The 18,282-nt window shown below is 38.8% G+C and overlaps 1 protein-coding gene across 2 annotated transcripts; it reads right to left on the bottom strand.

The window, feature by feature from the left end:
- Window positions 1-5,095: 5,095 nt before the first annotated feature.
- Window positions 5,096-17,918, bottom strand: rdh12l (retinol dehydrogenase 12, like). Of its 2 annotated transcripts, XM_040044131.1 has the most exons (10): window positions 17,783-17,918; window positions 16,773-16,860; window positions 16,433-16,466; window positions 16,154-16,278; window positions 15,767-15,882; window positions 11,131-11,289; window positions 10,921-11,025; window positions 9,014-9,223; window positions 8,698-8,890; window positions 5,096-6,223 (listed from the first exon to the last, which is right to left on the bottom strand). In XM_040044131.1, the coding sequence occupies exons 4-10, from the start codon at window positions 16,165-16,167 to the stop codon at window positions 6,121-6,123; spliced, it is 900 nt and encodes a 299-aa protein (XP_039900065.1). In that variant the 5' UTR covers window positions 16,168-16,278; window positions 16,433-16,466; window positions 16,773-16,860; window positions 17,783-17,918; the 3' UTR covers window positions 5,096-6,120. The 2 variants fall into 2 exon arrangements, with proteins under 2 accessions (XP_039900065.1, XP_039900064.1); XM_040044130.1 differs by lacking the exons at window positions 16,433-16,466; window positions 16,773-16,860 and having other exon boundaries at window positions 17,783-17,917.
- Between the last annotated feature and the right edge of the window lie 364 nt (window positions 17,919-18,282).

Below are 18,282 nucleotides of genomic sequence, written 5' to 3'. Positions count from 1 at the left end.
ATTTACTAAATACGAAATACTGTATCCCAAACTTGTTAAAGACTTTTACAATAAATGTACTAAATCAAATAAATACCAAAAGAGAAAATGTGTTACAAAGACCACCCACACCTTATGATTTAATTACGTTCAAGAGGAATGCTATCCTGCTGCACTAATTCTGCACAAAAACATCAAATTAAAAAGTGCAAGATGTCAGTTAAAAGTTTTGAGTCTGTGTCTTTTGGTGGGGCATGTTTATCAGACTTATGATGTGTGAAGTTATTTCCCTAAATACAATTGAAAGGGCAAAATCCTTTTTTAAAAACTACATTTCTATAATAACCACGAACGGGTGCATTGTGAGCCAGGCAGCAGCCAGGAGCGAGGTCCTGGTGGACCGATCCCCGGCTACCAAGACTGGCAATTGGGACATGGATTGTCCCAAAAGCGGTGTTCTACCTGCACTATGTATAGTGTGGGCGGAGCGCTGCTGACTTCGACTGAGAAAATTGTCGAGCGGTGGAAGAAATACTTACCTCCTTAATCCCACTGGCATGTCTTCCTTGGAGAAAGCAGAGTCTAGGAACGAAGGGGATAACCCGCCAATCTCTGGGGGCAAGGTCAGTGAGGCAGTTAAACAACTCCTTGGTGGCATAGCCCCTGGGGTGGATGAGGTCCGCCCCGAGTTCCTGAAGGCTCTGGATCTTGTAGGGCTGTCTTGGTTGACATGCCTCTACAATGTTGCGTGGAGATCAGGGGCAGTACCCTTTTATTGGCAGACCACGGTGGTGGTTCCCATCTTTAAGAAAGGGGGGGTTGGAGGGTGTGTTCCAACTACAGGGGAATCACACTCCTCAGCCTCCCAGGGAAAGTCTATGCCAGGGTGCTGGAGAGGAGAGTTCGTCCGATAGTCAAACCTCGGATACAGGAGGAACAATGCGGTTTTCGTCCTGGTAATGGAACACTGGATGAGCTCTTCATCCTCTCAAGGATACTGAGGGCGCATGAGAGTTTGCCCAACCAGTCTACATGTGTTTTGTGGACTTGGAGAATGCATGTGATCGTGTCCCTTGGGAGGTCCTGTGGGGGGTGCTCCAGGAGTATGGGGTGTCTGACCCAATGCTATGGGCCATTAAGTCCCTATACAACTATTGCAAGAGCTTGGTCTGCATACCCGGCAATAAGTCTGACTCATTCCTTGTGGGTGATGGGCTCCACCAGGGCTGCCCTTTGCCACCGATTCTGATCATGATTTTTATGAACAGAATTTCTAGGTGTAGCCAAGTGGCGGAAGGCTTTCACTTGGGTGGTCTCAGGATTTTATCTCTGCTTTTTGCGGATGATGTGGTTCTGTTAGCTTAATGGGGGATGGCCTCCAGCTCGCCTTAGAACGGTTCGCAGCCGAGTGTGAAGCAGTGGGAATGAGAATCAGCACCTCCAATTCTGAGGCCATGGTCCTCAGCCCGAAAAGGGTGGAGTGACCACTTGGGTCAGGGACGAGTTCCTGCCCCAAGTGAGAGTTTAAGAGAGTTTAAGTATCTTGGGGTCTTGTTCATGAGTGACGGGAGAAGGGAGCGGGAGATTGACAGATGGATTGGTGCTGCGGCCGCAGTGACGTGGACGCTGTACCGGTCTGTTGTGGTGAAGAGAGAGCTGAGTGTAAAAGTGAAGCTCTCAATTTACTGGTCGATCTACGTCCCTACCCTCACCTACGGTCACGAGCTGTGGGTAGTGACCGGAAGAACGAGATCGCGGATACAAGTGGCGGAAATGGGCCTCTCCCTTAGATAGGGTGACAAGTTTGGACATTCGAAAGGGGTTCAGAGTAGAGCCACTGATCCTTCACATCGAAAGGAGCCAGTTGAGGTGGTTCGGGCATCTGACAAGGATGCCTCCTGGGCACCTCCTGGGTGAGGTGTTCTGGGCATGTCCCACCGGGAGGAGGCCCCGGGGCAGTCCCAGGACACGCTGGAGAGATTATATCTCTCGGCTGCCCTGGGAACGCTGTTAAATCCTCCCAATTCTTTTGATCTTTGGGCTGAAGGAAGGACAATACTCGGTGTATAAATGCTCAATCAACAACCATTTTATTCCATACAAATCTTATTATTCCAAACAACACTTCTGCGCACAAACCATCCAGAGGGGAGATGAGCGCACGAGGGTGTCCGCCTGATCTCGGAAGTGTCTGAGTGTTCCTCACATTCTTATAGCTTCAGCCCCCCTCCACCTAGTCATAAAACCTAAACATCCACATTCTTTTTCTCTCTCAGTGAGCCTAAGTTATGACCTTGGCTTCCTGTGCAGTATGTTCTGTTCTTTTCTAATAAGACAAATAAGGTGATGACTCTCTGCACACAGTATTTCTTATACCTCAGCAGTATAATACATCATAAAACAATATCATTCATTCACAATAAATCAGCAGTCTAATGTAATACAAATCAGTTTAATAACTGTAATAGTTATCACCTTCTTCTAAGTCAGGAGAATAATGCAAACTAAAACTACATAATGATTTCACAATCTTTAATTACGGCTCTGACGTGGCATAAGATAATATAATAATCTCACAATGCCTGGGTGTTCCCCCGGACAAGCTGGAGGTGGTGGCTGGGGAGAGGGAGGTCTGGGCTTCTCTCCTTGGGCTGCTGCCTCCGCGACCCAGCCCCAGATAAGCAGAAGAAAATGGATGGATGGACTATAAGCATACCTGTGATGTGTAAAATTTTGATGACACATCTCATGTTTGTCCAGTTTTGCATTATGTTGATGGTCAGTTAACACGGATTCATTGTCTTCTGTTGGAAATGTTGGAAACAACATTTTTACTGATGGTCAGTAATTCCGGATTCAACTGATTCCAAAAGCTGGAATTGGTAAATATTGTTGCAACTAGTCAACAAGTCAAAAGTCCTCAATATAGACTTGAAGATATACACAAATGTCTTAAATCTTTTGTTTTTTCCAGTCTCAGAGCAGAAATAGCCAAACAACAGTTAATGACGGGTGAATTGTAATCTAGGTATGTGGGTAACTAGAAAACCTTGACCTGTACCTCACTTGAAATGTAACTTCACATTGCATCGATGAAGCCTGCATGGGTAATACAGCGTCGTCCATTTGTGCCCTCTAATAAGTCAAGGGCACTACATAGATCCAGATTTCTTTTAAACTGTTATCGTGAGAGACAAAAATAATAGTAATAACATGTTAAAGTGACTAAGCTTCCAGGCAAGGAAGTTATTGAAACAAAAAAATATCTTCACTAGAGTGACTTTATAAACCTCAGGAGGGAAAAATGATCAGATAGCAAGGTTGATAAACTGTACTCTTTGATTTTAACCAATGGCCTCTCTGCCTCTTCAAATATATTGCATCAGTGTCTAATATTAGAAGACAATCAATATAACTGTCACGGTCCTGGGTCGGTGACCCAGTGTTTTGTATCTGGTTAATTTGTGTTTCTTGGTTGTTCGTATTCATGGTTGTCACTGTTATTTATGTTTCTGTCCTAGTATTTCCGGAGTTCTAGTTCTTAGGGTTTGTTATTTGGCTTCCCTGTGTTGTGTGTTGTCTACTCTGTGCCCTCCTGTCCCATGTTTTCTCTGTTCCACCTGTTTGCAATATTGAGCAGCCATAAATAAAGGCTTACCTTTTGTTCAAAACATTTTCCTGCAGCTTTACTGTTCTGCAGTAATAAAAATGTTGGTCTTGAAAGGAGTGTTGTGTTTAGACTGTAAAACGGTACCATACAAAAGTTATTAAAGATTTTTTGTATCATTAGAGTGGCCTACTAAACCTTGGTAGGGAAAAATGTTCTAATAGCAGGGTCGATAAACTGTACTTTTTTTTTTTTTTTTTTTTTAACCAAAGCCCTATCTACCTCTTTAAACATATTATTGCTTCAGTGTCTAATTATAGAAGCCAATCAATATAACTACTATTTATGGAAATGTCAGGGTTAAACACACACAATGAGGAAAATGAATTTTGAAGTGAGTGTGGCTAAAAGGAAGTGAAAATTCAGTACACTGTAACGTCAAATCTCTTATCTGGAAGTTGACCTTAAACTTCATGTCTGTCTGTCATATCTAAAGCATGTGTTAACACTTTGCTGTTCTGCAGTAAAGTCATAAAAATGTTGATTATGAAACAAGTGTAGCATTTAGGCGAAAGTATCTGATCCAACTTCAACATCACAAAGTGAGAATTGAAAAATCCTATGCATTTGTAACTTTTTGAAGGATTTAGACTAGTACAACCTAAAATGTGACCGCTCCCCTCAAAATTGTATTTACATGTTAATGCAGCCATGAGTGGAAATTGCACTCCCCCTCATGTGACAGGCTGCTTGCAAAAAAAGTGCCTAAGATACTATTTAAAAGTTGTTCTTTGTTGAGTCAGTTTTTATATAAAAAAAAAACAACAACAAAAAAAACAAATGATTGGTGCACAGGCAGGTTACAGACAGTAGCTTTTTAACTACTGTACAGTATTATACTGAAAGTCCAAATAACCCGCTGGCAATGTCTTGGTACAATTTATGGGAATGACAGCGTTACAAGTAACGGTGTTACTAATGGCATTACTTTTTACAGTAACAAGTAATCTAACTAATTACTATTCCTATCATTACAACGCTGTTACCCTTACTAACAAGAAAATGCGGTGCGGTCGCGTTACTATTTTTCAACAAACAGACAGTTGAAGCTGTGTTCAGCTTACCGCACCTTATATCAGTTGCATGGAAGTAGTTGTAAGTAATCTGGGCGCTACAGCTTTAAGCAGCTGTGCGCGCTCCCGTGGGTGGCAATCACTTTCTTGCAGATGATCATTGTTTGGCACAACACCAGTCTAACCTTTCTGAACAAGGAAATTACTTTTGATTTGATCACTTCCAAACTCGCCCCAATTTTCTACACAGCTCAATTAGTTCTGATTCGACCTCATTTTTATTCGTTGACAAAACTGTCAGTACATGTGATCATAGTTATCCTGTTTTCGTCAGAAAAGAAATGAGGACAATTATTGGTGAATGAAATAAACACTCATTTTTGGAGAAAAACATTTATTATCACACAAAACGAGACATGAAAGCATAACAGCCATACTGATTAAAATTTATTTTATTGAAAGTGAAAAAACAAATTTTTTGTTTAGTTTTTTATAGCCACGTATAACCATTAAACTTTAAGCGTTATCATGAAAGCGTCACACACTGTAAACAGGTTGCTGTAAATTTTACAGCAACTTACTGGCATATGGATGCAAGTAATAAGCTGTAAAAGGATTCGCAGGAACTGTGTTTGTAAGCACTTTTTACATCCTGCTGAAACAGCATTTTCTATAAATTTGCTTTGACGGGATTTCACAGAAATTTACATTTACAGTAGTTACTGCACATTTATTTATTTTTGCTGTGTGTTTGTCTATCTACAGTGAAGTAACTGTAACTGTTATTTACAGTAAGCTTACTGTAAAGAAAATTACATTAACAACTGTGTGTAGCTAACAATTATAAGATCTGTTTATTGCAAAAAACTAGACTATAAATCCTTTTATGGATTAATGAGGCCGTAAAAATTGAGGTGATATTGATCCAGTTGACTAATATAATACTGGCGATAACACAATTAACCTAAACATTTTTTGAAAGCAGACATAAACAAATGAATGCTCTCCATAAGTCTGTTTAATGTCAGAAAGTAAAAAGAAAAGTTTTTGTAAACAATGTAGACAAGACTGCAGTCTATTATGAATTATCATGCAGATATTATCCAATTAATTACAAACCTTATATTAAACATTGATAAACCAAATATTTAAGCTTCTTTTAATTTTTATAAATCAGTATTATAAGCTTTCCACTGATCTTACACTTGCTATTCACAGAATTACAGTGTAGTTACCAGTTTCACTGTGTGAGTCAAAGGCAAATGTGACCATAATAAATTCTTTCCAAGGAACAAATAAAACGTCAGAACTGTGCAGCGTGCAGAAGAAAGTTTTACAGCTGTGTTGTTGAGATAAAAATGAAGTGTTTAAAGATTGTCGTGGCCTACATTATAATGAAAATCATCAGGTAATAAAGAAACAGAATATACTGCCAGGATTTTATTTTCAATTCTGAATGTCTCAGTCCCACGTTAAAGAGAGCAAACTGCAGCTCAGCTCCCACAGCTTCTCCGCCACGTTGTCGTCTTTGGCAGCCGCAGAACAGTTAGCAGGAGCACAGTCACTGTAAGCAAGGATGTATCACGTGAGCACTTTGTTCACTTGTGTAACACGAACATTTTATGTTTGTTAACATCTACTGAGCAAATAACACTCTGCTTGTCAGCCACTGTTGCTTAAAGACTATAAGTCAACATTAACAGTGGCTTCTTTTTCTAAATTTGTACACTAGCAAGCATGAAGAACATCCAATGAATCAAAAGTTTGCCATTAAAAATGTTTTAGGAATTTAATATTCAGTTGTAACCAAATAATGTAGAATAATCTACACTTTTTTATTTATTTAACAAAATCAAAAAATACAATCCTGCAGTTTTTAAATACTTTCTGTTCTGCGTTGCATTTGAATAATTCATTTTGCTTCCGACTTTCTTTAATGGAGAGAAGCTGTTATTTCATATATTTTGCCTGCAAATTGTGGGTTAGCACTGTTGCCGCACAGCAAGAAGGTCCTAAGTTCAATTCCACCATCAGGCCGGGGTCTTTCTGTCTGGAGTTTGCATGTTGTCCCCGTGTTTGCGTGGGTTCTCTCCGGGTACTCCAGCTTCCTCCCACAGTCCAAAGACATGCAGTTGGTGGGGATAGGTTAAATGATCAATCTAAATTGCCCATAGGTGTGAATGTGGGAGTGAATGTGAGTGCGAATGGTTAGAATAATCCTTTAATATTTTAATTGTCCCACAAGGGGAAATTTGGTTGTACAATTGGTTGTCTGTCAGCCCTGCGAGAGACTGGCGACCTGTCCAGGGTGTACCCCGATTCTCTCCCTAAGACAGCTGAGATAGGCTCCAGCACCCCCCGCGATCCTGAAAAGGATAAGCAGAAGCGAATGGATGGATGCCTGCCAGTCCAGAGGTTTGTACTAAGATGGGAATTCATCACAGTCGTGTTTTCTTTGCATTAGCTGACTTGACAAAGCCTAAAACCCCAGTCAGTGATAACAGATAGAGGTGATGGTTACAAACTATATTTGTTTTAGGATCTGTGAACACTAACATAAAAACTGGTGTTTCATTCTTCATTCTTCAAGCTCTTCTCCACAAAATAATCGCTATGGGTGCCGCTTACTCGAGATGTTATCAGATAATGACCATAAAAGGTGACAGAAATGTACAAAGAAGATTTAACCCCCCCCCCAAGTAAAATGTTACACTGTTTCAAATATAGGAAGCAAGATTAATGCCACAAAAAACTGCTGAACTTGAGATCTAGTGCGGCAGAATGGACATTTTAATCTTAACAAATGTGTGCTCTCTAATTTGATACTAAGTCTTTTAAATATTAAACATTATAGTTATAATATCTAATACATTATAATATTTATATCTGTAGGTAGTTTGTATACACTCTTTTTCTGTGTACTTATTTGTAATATTTATATAGAGTTGTATATATTATATATATATATATATTTTTGCACCATGACACTGTGTACAAACTTGGCAATAAAAGTGATTCTGATTCTAAAAATTTCATAATGGATACATCTCTCCCTGGTCACCTACTTCTTGAACTCTTACCATCTGCCAGACAGTGCAGTTAGAGAAAGGACAGAAGGATTGAATAGCAGTTTTTCTCTCAGAGCTATAAAAAGTATTAAAATGCTACAATGTCCACTTGAATGTGATCGGTGTAATTAGGGGTTGTGCAATTTGAGAGAATAGAGACAGGTTGCTTTTGTATTATTTATCTTACATAGTTTTGTTTTTTTTACAGTTTATAGTTTACAGTTTATAGACTGCTGTTAATGATCTTTACACTCTTGAGATTGCACTTAATTTTGTTGTAAATGTTACTGTAACAATGAGGAAATCCTATTCTATTCTGTGTTCTAGGAGCTGCTTTGCCAGGAGTGTAAAATGAGACTTTGCAGCAGATTTGAATCAAGTATACAAACATGCATACGTTTTCTGCATTGCCAAATGAATTGAAGCACATTCAGGTGACAATATGTGCACAGTTTACACTGCTGTAACGTTGCAGCTTAGCTTCATTTGTGATGTTAGTAATTCACGTCTAAGTTCCACATATGACATGTATTCACCTACCAGGGAATCTATATTGCATTTAAAACATGGTATTAAATGCATTACATTTTTCACTAAAACCTTGAACATAACCTGTTCCCGAACAGCTTATGTCTTCAGCTCAAGTCATCACAGTGATTTGTCCAGGTTAAAAGAGAGACACTTTTGGGACACAGAAAACTCTGACTTTAACTGGACATTTATCTCGCTGCATATTTCACACCTTTAAATAACTGCTTCATGGCAAATATCTTTACTGTTCATCTGATTTAGTTTCCAGATTGCAAAATCTGAGAAAGTACTCTTTACTCTGAGCTGATGAGTTAAACATCATGTTTACCTTTCATTGGTCTAAAACTACTAAGTGTTGAAAGCCACTGTATTAATATGCTACTAGATTATGTGTAACAAGCTGCAATATAATTTCTGTGTGTTACAGCAAAAAGTGTACCTGTAGTATCCGCCACTCTCCTTCTCTAATGATGGGTCAACAGCACAGTAAATTGTTGTCTGCGCTCCCTGGACAGAGTTTTTGGTAAAAGGACTGACCATCTTCATGAAGAATTGCTGGACACCATTCAGATGACGAATTAACTCAGTCTGAACAACTCCAGGATGGAGAGAGTAGGTCGTCACTCCTGTGCCTAAAAGTAAGGAAAAAGTGAATGAAATCACCAACAGTAAAGCTACTAGTCATGCATTTGATTTGAACAGAAAACTGGCAAATTAAAAGAAAGAAATGACAGCGTGTAAGGTGCATTATTTACCCTCTAATCGTTTAGCCAGTGATCGGGTGAAGAGGACGTTGGCTAGCTTGCTTTGAGCATAGGCTTTATTCTTGCTGTAATGCTTCTCACTGTTGAGGTCCTCTAGATTTATGGAGCCCCAGGAGTGAGCCATGGAAGATACATTGATAATCCTAGCTGGTGCCGACTTTTTAATCAGGTCAAGCAACAAATATGTCAACAGGAAGTGACCTGGAGGAGGAGGAAATATGACTTTAAAATCCAAATTTCAGTTTCAGAAAACAGAGTGAGGGTAATGTATTTGGAAATAGTGACACTTCACTAATTACGAAATACTGTACTTACCAAAATACTTACCTTAACTTGGTAAAGACTTTCACAATAAATGTACTACATCAAATAAATACCATAAGACAGAATGTGTTACAAAGACCACCCACACCTTATAATTTAATTACGTTAAATTAAATAACAAACAACACAAGTGGCTCCTGTTATTTCAAGAGGAATGCTATCCTGCTGCACTAATTCTGCACAAAAACATCAAATTAAAAAGTGCGAGATGTCAGTTAAAAGTTTTGAGTCTGTGTCTTTTGGTGGGGCATGTTTATCAGACTTATGATGTGTGAAGTTATTTTCCTAAATATAGTTAAAAGGGCAAAACCCTTTTTTAAAAACTAAATTTCTATAATAACCACGAGGACACCTGTGATGTGTAAAATTTTGGTGACACATCTCATGTTTGTCCAGTGTTGCATTATGTTAATGGTCAGTTAACACAAATTCATGTTGGAAACAACATTTCAACTGATGATCAGTTGATTCCAAAAGCTGGAATCAGGAAATATTGTCGCAGGAAGTTGACCTTTTACTTCATGTCTGTCTGTCACATCTAAAGCATGTGCTTAAACTTTACTGGTTCTGCAGTAAAGTCATAAAAATGCTGATTATGAAAGAAATGTTGCATTTAGGCTGAAGTGTCAGATCGAACTTCAACATCACGAAATGAGTATTGAAAAATTCTATGCATTTGTGACCTTTTGAAGGATTTGACAGCTGACGGGAGGGGCAAGTCAAAAGGGGTGGGACTAGTCCAACCTGAAATTTGAACGCAACCCTCAAAATTGTGTTGACATGTTAATGCAGCCACGGATGGAAATTGCACTCAAGTTCATACGATACCATAAAAACACGTCTTGGGCCAATGCTCATAGTAAGTTTTTGACTTATGTTTGGGAATCACCTTGTTGGTACACAAATATAATTTTATGCCTGTCAAATTGTGTCATCTTTGGCATTTTGTTGCAGATAGAGCTAAAAAACGGGAAGAAATTATGTGTTACTGTGACAGACTGTTTGCAAAAAAAATGGCAAAAGATACTATTTGAAAGTGGCTCTTTGTTAAGTTGAGTCCGTTTTTATATTTGAATGATTTATAGGTCCAAAAAAATAATAATAAAAATACAAAAGTCTGCTTCCTTGGGAGAAGAATATATAGAAGGGAGTGGAAGTGGAAGGTGTGGGTTAAGACTTTTGCATAGCACTGTGCGTCAGAGTGGTTTGAAGCCACTGCCTACTACTCCTCGAGTCATTTAGGATGTGAGGCACTGTTATTTACTTGTACCACTGAGTAAAATTAAATATTTCCTGTCATAAGCAGACTGTAATTTATTAACTCTATTAAAAACCTTTTAAAGAATTTTCAACCAGTTTTGTGTGCTTCCGTTTGAGTTTTACCTGAGATATTATTTTCTCATTTCTTTCACCCCATTTAAAGAAATCTTGGAAATGTCCTGGGACGTGCTAATTGTTTTGGGTACAACTTCATTTGTCAAATCTCTCCCCCCAAATCAAAAAGTCTGGAGAAGGATTAGTTGGTACTAATGTATAAGTCAGGCCAGGTGTGACTGAGGCCTGATTTTATTTACCCAGGTGATTGACACCGATCTGCATCTCAAAACCATCAGCTGTTTTCCCGAAGGGACAGACCATTACACCTGCATTGTTGATGAGGATGTTCAGCTTTGGCTCGTCTGTAGAAAAAAGTAAAAGAAAAAAATAAAGGGGGGGGATTTAAAAATATGCAACTTTTCATGTGTGTTCACATGGATGTTTCTTTAGCCAGAAAATCATTTTACCTTTGTTGATGGCTTCAGCAAATTCTCGTATAGACTTGCTGTCTGACAAATCAAGTTTCATGCAAACGACATGTTCATTGCCTGAGCTTTCGATGATGTCTTTCACGGCTGCGTTTGCTTTCTCCATGTCCCTGCATGCTATGATCACCTTTTCTGCCCCTACAAAGAAAAATAAAAGACGGGAGTTAAAACAGCACATGCACTGAATGCATGGCGAAAATACATAAAAGCAAGGTGTAGCTCAGTGGGTGGAGAGTGCCCTCTCATGACAAAATGTGCACATTACATTTTTCATAACTTGCGAAGCTTTTAATGGGGACAGTAAGAAAGACCAATAATCACTTAAGATATCAGAAACAACCACATTTCTCGGAAAAGACAAACACAAAAAAACCCAGAAACTAATCTGTCTGAGATACCCAAAGGCACATATAGTCACATATGCTTTTGCAGTACATATAGTGCACTGCAAAAGCAAGATTTTTTTTAAAGTAACAGGCAGAAAGACCGACAAACAAGCAGCACCACAGCATGTCTAGCAAAGAAACACATCGTATAATGATATCTATGGGTTTCGGAGTCAGGCAGCGTCAGACTTGACTAACCGTTGACTGCAAAAGGATTTGTCCATGTTTTCTTTTTTAAATAATCCACAAACAAAACTTGTACCCAAAGAATTCTAGAGCCAACTTTACACCCTCAGTCAATTATAAAAAAAGTTGGTCCTTACCAGGTCTTACAATTATTTAAATATTTTCGATTATTCAGATTGAACAACACGTGCCATATTACACTGTGTCATTATTTAACAAAAAGTACTGTGGGAAAAGTCCATAATTTGACAGCTTGTAGCGCCACATTTAGCAGGAATAACTTGTAACTAAGTAACTGTTTCAAGTATCAGTCTCTCACATTGTTGCGGACACATGTTGGCGCACTTTTCTTTACAATATTACTTTAGGTCATTGAGGTTTGCATGCATTTATTCATGCACAGCGTTTCAATCAGGTTGATGTCTGGAATTTGACTGGACAAATGCAACACATCGATTCTTTTCTTTTGCAGCCATTCTGCTAGAGTTGCTCTGCTTCTGCTGCATGACACACTTTTGGCCAAGTTTGAGCTGTCAGACAAACAGTCTCACATTTGACTTTAGAATATTTTGGGTACACTAGATGAGTTCATGGTCGACTCAATGACTACAATGTGCCCAGGTCCTGTGGCTGCAAAACCCAAATAATCACACCTCCACCACCTTGCTTTACAGTTGGCATGAGGTGTAGGTGATAGTTTCCTGTATTTGGTTTTCACCAAATGTGGCATTATGCATTATTGCCAACCACTGGTCAACTTTTGTTCTAATCTTGTTTCTTCAGATACTTTTTCTCTAACCACGCAACCCTTCCAGGCACCCCACAATTGTTCAGTCTTTTTCTGAACTTTAACATTCAACTGAGGCTTGTAGAGTTGGAGATGTAGCTCTTGGGTTTTTTGCAATTTCTCTGAGCTTTGCATGGCCTTGCTTTGCATGACCTTGCATGACCGGAGGTGATCACACAGGAGTTGAAGATATTAAACAAGTGGTTTGATAGAAACAAATTGTCCTTAAATTTAAATAAAACAAAATTTATGTTATTCGGAAACTATAAGAAAAACATTAACATTGAAATTTGTGTCGATAATATATATCGAGAAAGGGTTAATGCCATAAAATTTCTTGGTGTGATCAGTGATCAAAAGGCCTGTTGGAAATCACACATCACTTATGTGAGGGGAAAGTTAGCACGGGGCATTGCTGTCTTGGGGAAAGTAAAACAGTTTCTGGATAGGAAAACATTGTATATGTTATATTGTGCTTTACTATTACCATACATGAGTTATTGTGTAGAGGTTTGGGGAAATACATATAATAATAATGGATTGGATTTATATAGCGCTTTACAATGCCACTATTCATTCACTCTCATATTCAGACACTGGTGGAGGCAGCTACAGTTGTAGCCACAGCTGCCCTGGGACAGACTGACAGAAGCGAGGCTGCCATATCGCGCCATCGGCCCCTCTGGCCAACACCAGTAGGCGGTAGGGTAAAGTGTCTTGCCCAAGGACACAACGACCAGGACAGAGAGCCCGGGGATCGAACCGGCGACCTTCCGGTTACAGATGCGCTTCCCAACCCCCTGAGCCACGGTCGCCATATAAAAGTAATATTCAGACTATAATCATAATGCAGAAAAGGGCCATTAGACTAATAAATCAGGAGGGGTATAGGGCTCACACAAATGCACTCTTTATTAGGATGCAAGCTACAAAATTCCAGGATCTGGTGAAGTTTAAAACAGTGCAAATAATATATAAGGTAAGGAAAGGGATGCTCCCAATCGAAATAAGTAAATGGTTCTTAGAAAGAGAAGGGAGGTATAATTTTAGAGGGAAGTGGAATTTAAAATTACAAAGAGTAAGAACAACATTGAAAAGGATGTCTATTTCAATAGCGGGAGTTAAAATCTGGAATGAGTTAAAAGAAGAAATAAAGGTCACTAGTGATATAAACCAGTTTAAAATACAACTCAAAAAAGAAATATTAAATAAGTATAAGAATGAAGAAAATGCAATTAACCCAAGACAGCAGTCAAACTCATGTTTATTTTCTTCTGCAAATTAGCAAATCTAAATATAGTTTTAGTTGAACATGTGAAAATATTTTTTTGAGATGTTATGTTCTAAGTTGAAGGCATTGTATACGTTTTTGTTGTTCAAATTTAGATGATGAGGATGTAAACCTGAGGGGGTAGGGCTAAATAAGTATATACTTCTGCCTACTCCTTTTCAAACAACTGTATGGAATGATTTTATGAAACGTTGGTGAATGTATATGTTTGAAATAAAAAAAGAACTGAACTGAACTGAACCTTGGCGCTAATTTTCTGGGACATCCGCTCCTGAGAAAATTGGCAACTGTCCTGAATATTTTTTAATAATCTTTCTCAGTATAAAATAAGGGACTTCGTATTGTTTGGAAATGGCGTTTTAACCCTTCCCAGATTAAACATTATTCAGACACTGTTGTCGAAATGAAAAGCACACAATTGCTAATTTCTGGGCAGAACCTTAATTGTGTAATTCTCCTGTTACACCACATACCAAAGTTGGCCTTTTCAGCCATGTGCACATACAAAAATACTTTTTTTAAAATATTAATTAACATTAATACTGCTGTCTGCCATGTTACTGGCTCATTAGATATTTGCTTGAAAAAGCACTTGAACAGGTGTAGCTACTAAAGTGACCACTGAAAACAGCCTTTTCATTAAAAGAGTGAATGGCTGTGTGTAACTAATATTTTTGTTCTGACAAAGCAAGACAATTTCATAAAATGACTGTAAGAAGACCCACTAAGGTAGGTGCAAAAATTCTGCTTCTTATTGTTGAATAATTGTCCACGACTATTCATTTTTTTTCTTCTAATTAAGACACACTAACACATTGCTTCATGCTCTGTGTCTGAGTTCATTTTGTCCTTGTATTTTACTTTAAAACTAAAGAAAAATTTTACTATACCAAACAAGAACTGTGCCTAAAGATCTAAATCAGGAACTGGTTCCAAATTGTTCCATTACTCAGCTACATTTCCTGACAGCCACATGTTGCACGACAATGATACCAACATCATGGGAGTGGAGGATTGCCACGCCTGAGTCATGCTCAGAATTTACACAGAACAATAGAACTTGTGTTAGCCTTCCTTATAATTTATCTACAGGAGAATCAATACTGGCAGATCTGTGTTTAAATAAACTGCTTTTATCGTAATCATTTTCTTGATGGCACGGCGCGGTTCCTGTGATCGGTCGCAGTAGGGAGAGGTGGAGCAGTGTGTTTGGGGGAGCGGTGCCTGATGAGGAGGGTGGCACACATGCTGGACATGACTAACTTCTCTTCTTACCTGTAGGACCGGAGATGAGAGTGACAAGACGCTCACAAAGAAGTACATGTACATGTATGTGGAGCTTAGCAATAACTAGGGAGGACTCATGGTGGCAGAGGCAACTGCTATTGAGACTGTCCAAACTGACATAGGGCGGGGTAAACCCTGGACAGGCATCTAACACAAGCACACACTGTCAGCAGTAAAAACAAAATTATTTCCCAACTTTTAGGACTATCAAAATCTTGTGTGTAACTATGATCCCCATTGCTGATCCACTTCAGGGTTATGGGGGAACAGGGTGAGAGGCACGCCATGCCCTGGATGGATTTATACTCAACGGATGGCCAGAAACATCCATCCATCCATCTATCTTAACCAAATTCACGTCCGCACCTGCAACCAATTTAGAGGCAGCAGAGTGATCCAACTGTGGCCTCACAGCAAGAAGGTCCTGACCTTGAACCTGCTGGTCAGGTGAGGCCTTTCTATGTGGGGTTTGAACAAGTTTCCTCCAAGGTTTACTTCATTGTAGTCTTTTATCTGTGCATCTAAAAGTCAACATTTCCTGCTAATATTTCCCTTTTCCTCCTAACTCCATATCCTGATACGTAACACAAATAATCCCCACTTTAAAAAAAAACAAAAAAAAAAAAACAGTTGAGAGTTAAGAAAGGTTTAAAATTTCATGATTTCAGTCAGACGAACCTCTCTTTGCCAGATCAATGGCAGTTTCTTTGCCGATGCCAGTGTTGGCTCCAGTGATGACAACAACTTTTCCCTCCAGCTTTTCATCACAAGACCAGCTGCGCCGGAAGACATTTCTGGGATGTTGAGAAAGCAGACTTAATGTCACAATCAGCAACACAGGAGTGATATGGCAAAACACGCAATTACACAACTGTAACTTAACAGAAAACTCTTTCAACTTCCGACAACCCGCAGCAAAGAAAATATTATCAACAAAAATCTAGTCATTAACGTATTAATAAATAACCCGACGTAATTTTATTCATTTATCGATCATGCAGCCTTAACACAAACTCAAAAACTTTCAGACTGAGGGATTTTGAGGTTTATGTAAAGTCTGCTTACCTTAAAGACGACATGTCTCTGGATTTCAGAAGTCACCGAGACTCAAGTACCTCATCAAAACCCGAAATTAGTTACTGATCACTGATTCACCTCCACACGAAGCCCACAATGTTCATAGAAAGCCCCTGTAGATTAAAAAAAAAAAAAAAAAAAAAAACATAACAAGGCGGAAATGTCAAAGTGCAGTCAGACTTGACAAGCTGGATTTTCAACCAATCAACTGCTAGGCCGTCGGTGAACGAGAAAGCTGATTGGTTAACGTGAAAGTTTGAGTTTCACCCCCTAATAGGTGTGCTCGATTCGTGAAGGTGGGCTGCAGGCACGGGTGGGCAGGTCCGAGGAAGGAAATTGAAACAGGTTTTTCTTTTATTCTTTTCTCGAGGCTCTAAAAAGATCTCAGTTTATTCACTCCTCCTAGTGCTGCGATATTCGGTCAGTTCTTGCGCAATCTTGGTGACAAAGGCGTACTACCACTAATAATAATAACAACAACAATAATAATAATAGTAATAATGATGATGACGATAACAACAGTCTTTTATAGCTTTATATTTTACTTCTCTACATAGGCTTTCATAGGTTATTTTCTGAATAATATATGAAAAAGCATTTAGCCTACCTCATTTATATACAGTTTGCTTCGACGTAGCCAGACACTCGAAGTTTTTTGTCACTTATTTTCAGTCCAGTCCTGATTGGTTGAACAACTTGACACAGACCTGTGAATTAGGCACCTAACTCAAGGGTGCTGTGTCCACACATGACACCAGTTTAGCAAAGAAACAGTTTTTAGTTGCATCTTTAAGCACTTTGTTAATAGCGGCCTGTAGCTTGAACACATAATTTGTGTTTGAATTTGCCAAAAAAAAAATAAAAAATGCCATGAGAGACAGTTTTACTGGTATAAAATATTAATATTATTATTAGCCACAAATGGTCATTCCCAAAGAGGTTTTAGCAGATAATCTGGCAGATTTCGGCATGCTGTTCAGTGTTTCCTCAAAAAAGCTGAGGAAACTGAACAAGTGGAAGACATAAGAGCGCAAACCTAAAAAAAGAAAACACATCAACTACAGTACCTTGTACTTCTATGGGCCTGCAGTGCCTCAATAATGGCAATAAAATGATAACACTAACTCAAAAAAACAACAACAAACAAACCCCAAAACAGTGTAGTGTTCCTTATGTTGCTTAAAAGTTAAATGTATAGACCAAGCTCTTGTGGAAAAAAATAATTAGTTTATGATGTTAAAGTATGTAAGGCTGTTTAACCCACCAAAACACTGACACAGAACCTGAGATGAAATCAATTAATCTACTGTTTGTTGATGTTAGGATCCCTCTGTTTAGGATGCAGTGTTTTCAGTTTTGTTAATTTTCAGGATTTCTTCTGTATATTGATATTCAAAGGGTTTGTTTCACATCTAGATCTGGGGTTTTAGTTTATTTCGAATCCTTGTATCCCTTGAATTTCCATGACTGGTCTAGTGCCATTTTTGTCTCTTATCTCATATCCCTTTGTGTCAAGTTAGTTGTAATTCCTCAGTGATTAGCCTGTAGTTCTGGTTCTCATTAGTTTTCTCTCTGTGTGTTGTGTTTCTAGCTTGAGGTCTTCTTATTTTTACTGACCTGTTCTCAGTTAAGGCTGTTTTGTATTCTGTCCCTCGTTTTAGTTTTCATGCTTCCTCTGTCTTCTCATGCCTTGTCTGTAGTTTTTTATCTGTCTGTGATTCAGCTTCTTGTCCTGTCTTGTCCTGTCTTGTCTCTCTTGATTGTTGACATCTGTGTTCCCACCTGTTTCCCATCCCTAGTGATGGGCAAAGCAAGGCTTCGTGAAACACTGAACTCTATCTCAACAGTGACACCTGCTGGCCAACTTTGCTATCGCCACATCTCGATATTTTTCTGTGAAACAACGACGCAGGCAAACCCTGCACGATTCCAAACAAAGCTACTTATTATACCAAACCGTCAGTAATTGATCATCACGTTTTGGAGAAATCTCCCCCAAAACAAGGGGAAAAAAAAATCTGAGACTGTTAAACACCGCAACCTGTGACTGTAGTCATCAGCAAAATTCTCCATCTGTTAACGTTCGCGTTCTTCACCATAAATCTATTCATTAAGTA

The sequence above is a fragment of the Simochromis diagramma genome, unplaced genomic scaffold (assembly GCF_900408965.1).
Source record: "Simochromis diagramma unplaced genomic scaffold, fSimDia1.1 OVJJ01000602.1, whole genome shotgun sequence".
NCBI classification, from domain to species: Eukaryota; Metazoa; Chordata; class Actinopteri; order Cichliformes; family Cichlidae; genus Simochromis; species Simochromis diagramma.
The sequence above is the reverse complement of the archived record's forward strand: the minus strand, read 5'-3'. Positions and strand labels throughout refer to the sequence as shown.

What these genes read in the sequence shown, in the direction of transcription:
- rdh12l (XM_040044131.1), bottom strand. An exon ending in CATTGATCTGGCAAAGAGAG is followed by an intron (nt 11,290 to 15,766) that starts GTTCGTCTGACT and finishes TTTTCTTTGTAG; the next exon opens with GGGCAGAAAAGGTGATCATA. An exon ending in ACTGGCTAAACGATTAGAGG is followed by an intron (nt 8,891 to 9,013) that starts GTAAATAATGCA and finishes CCTTACTTTTAG; the next exon opens with GCACAGGAGTGACGACCTAC.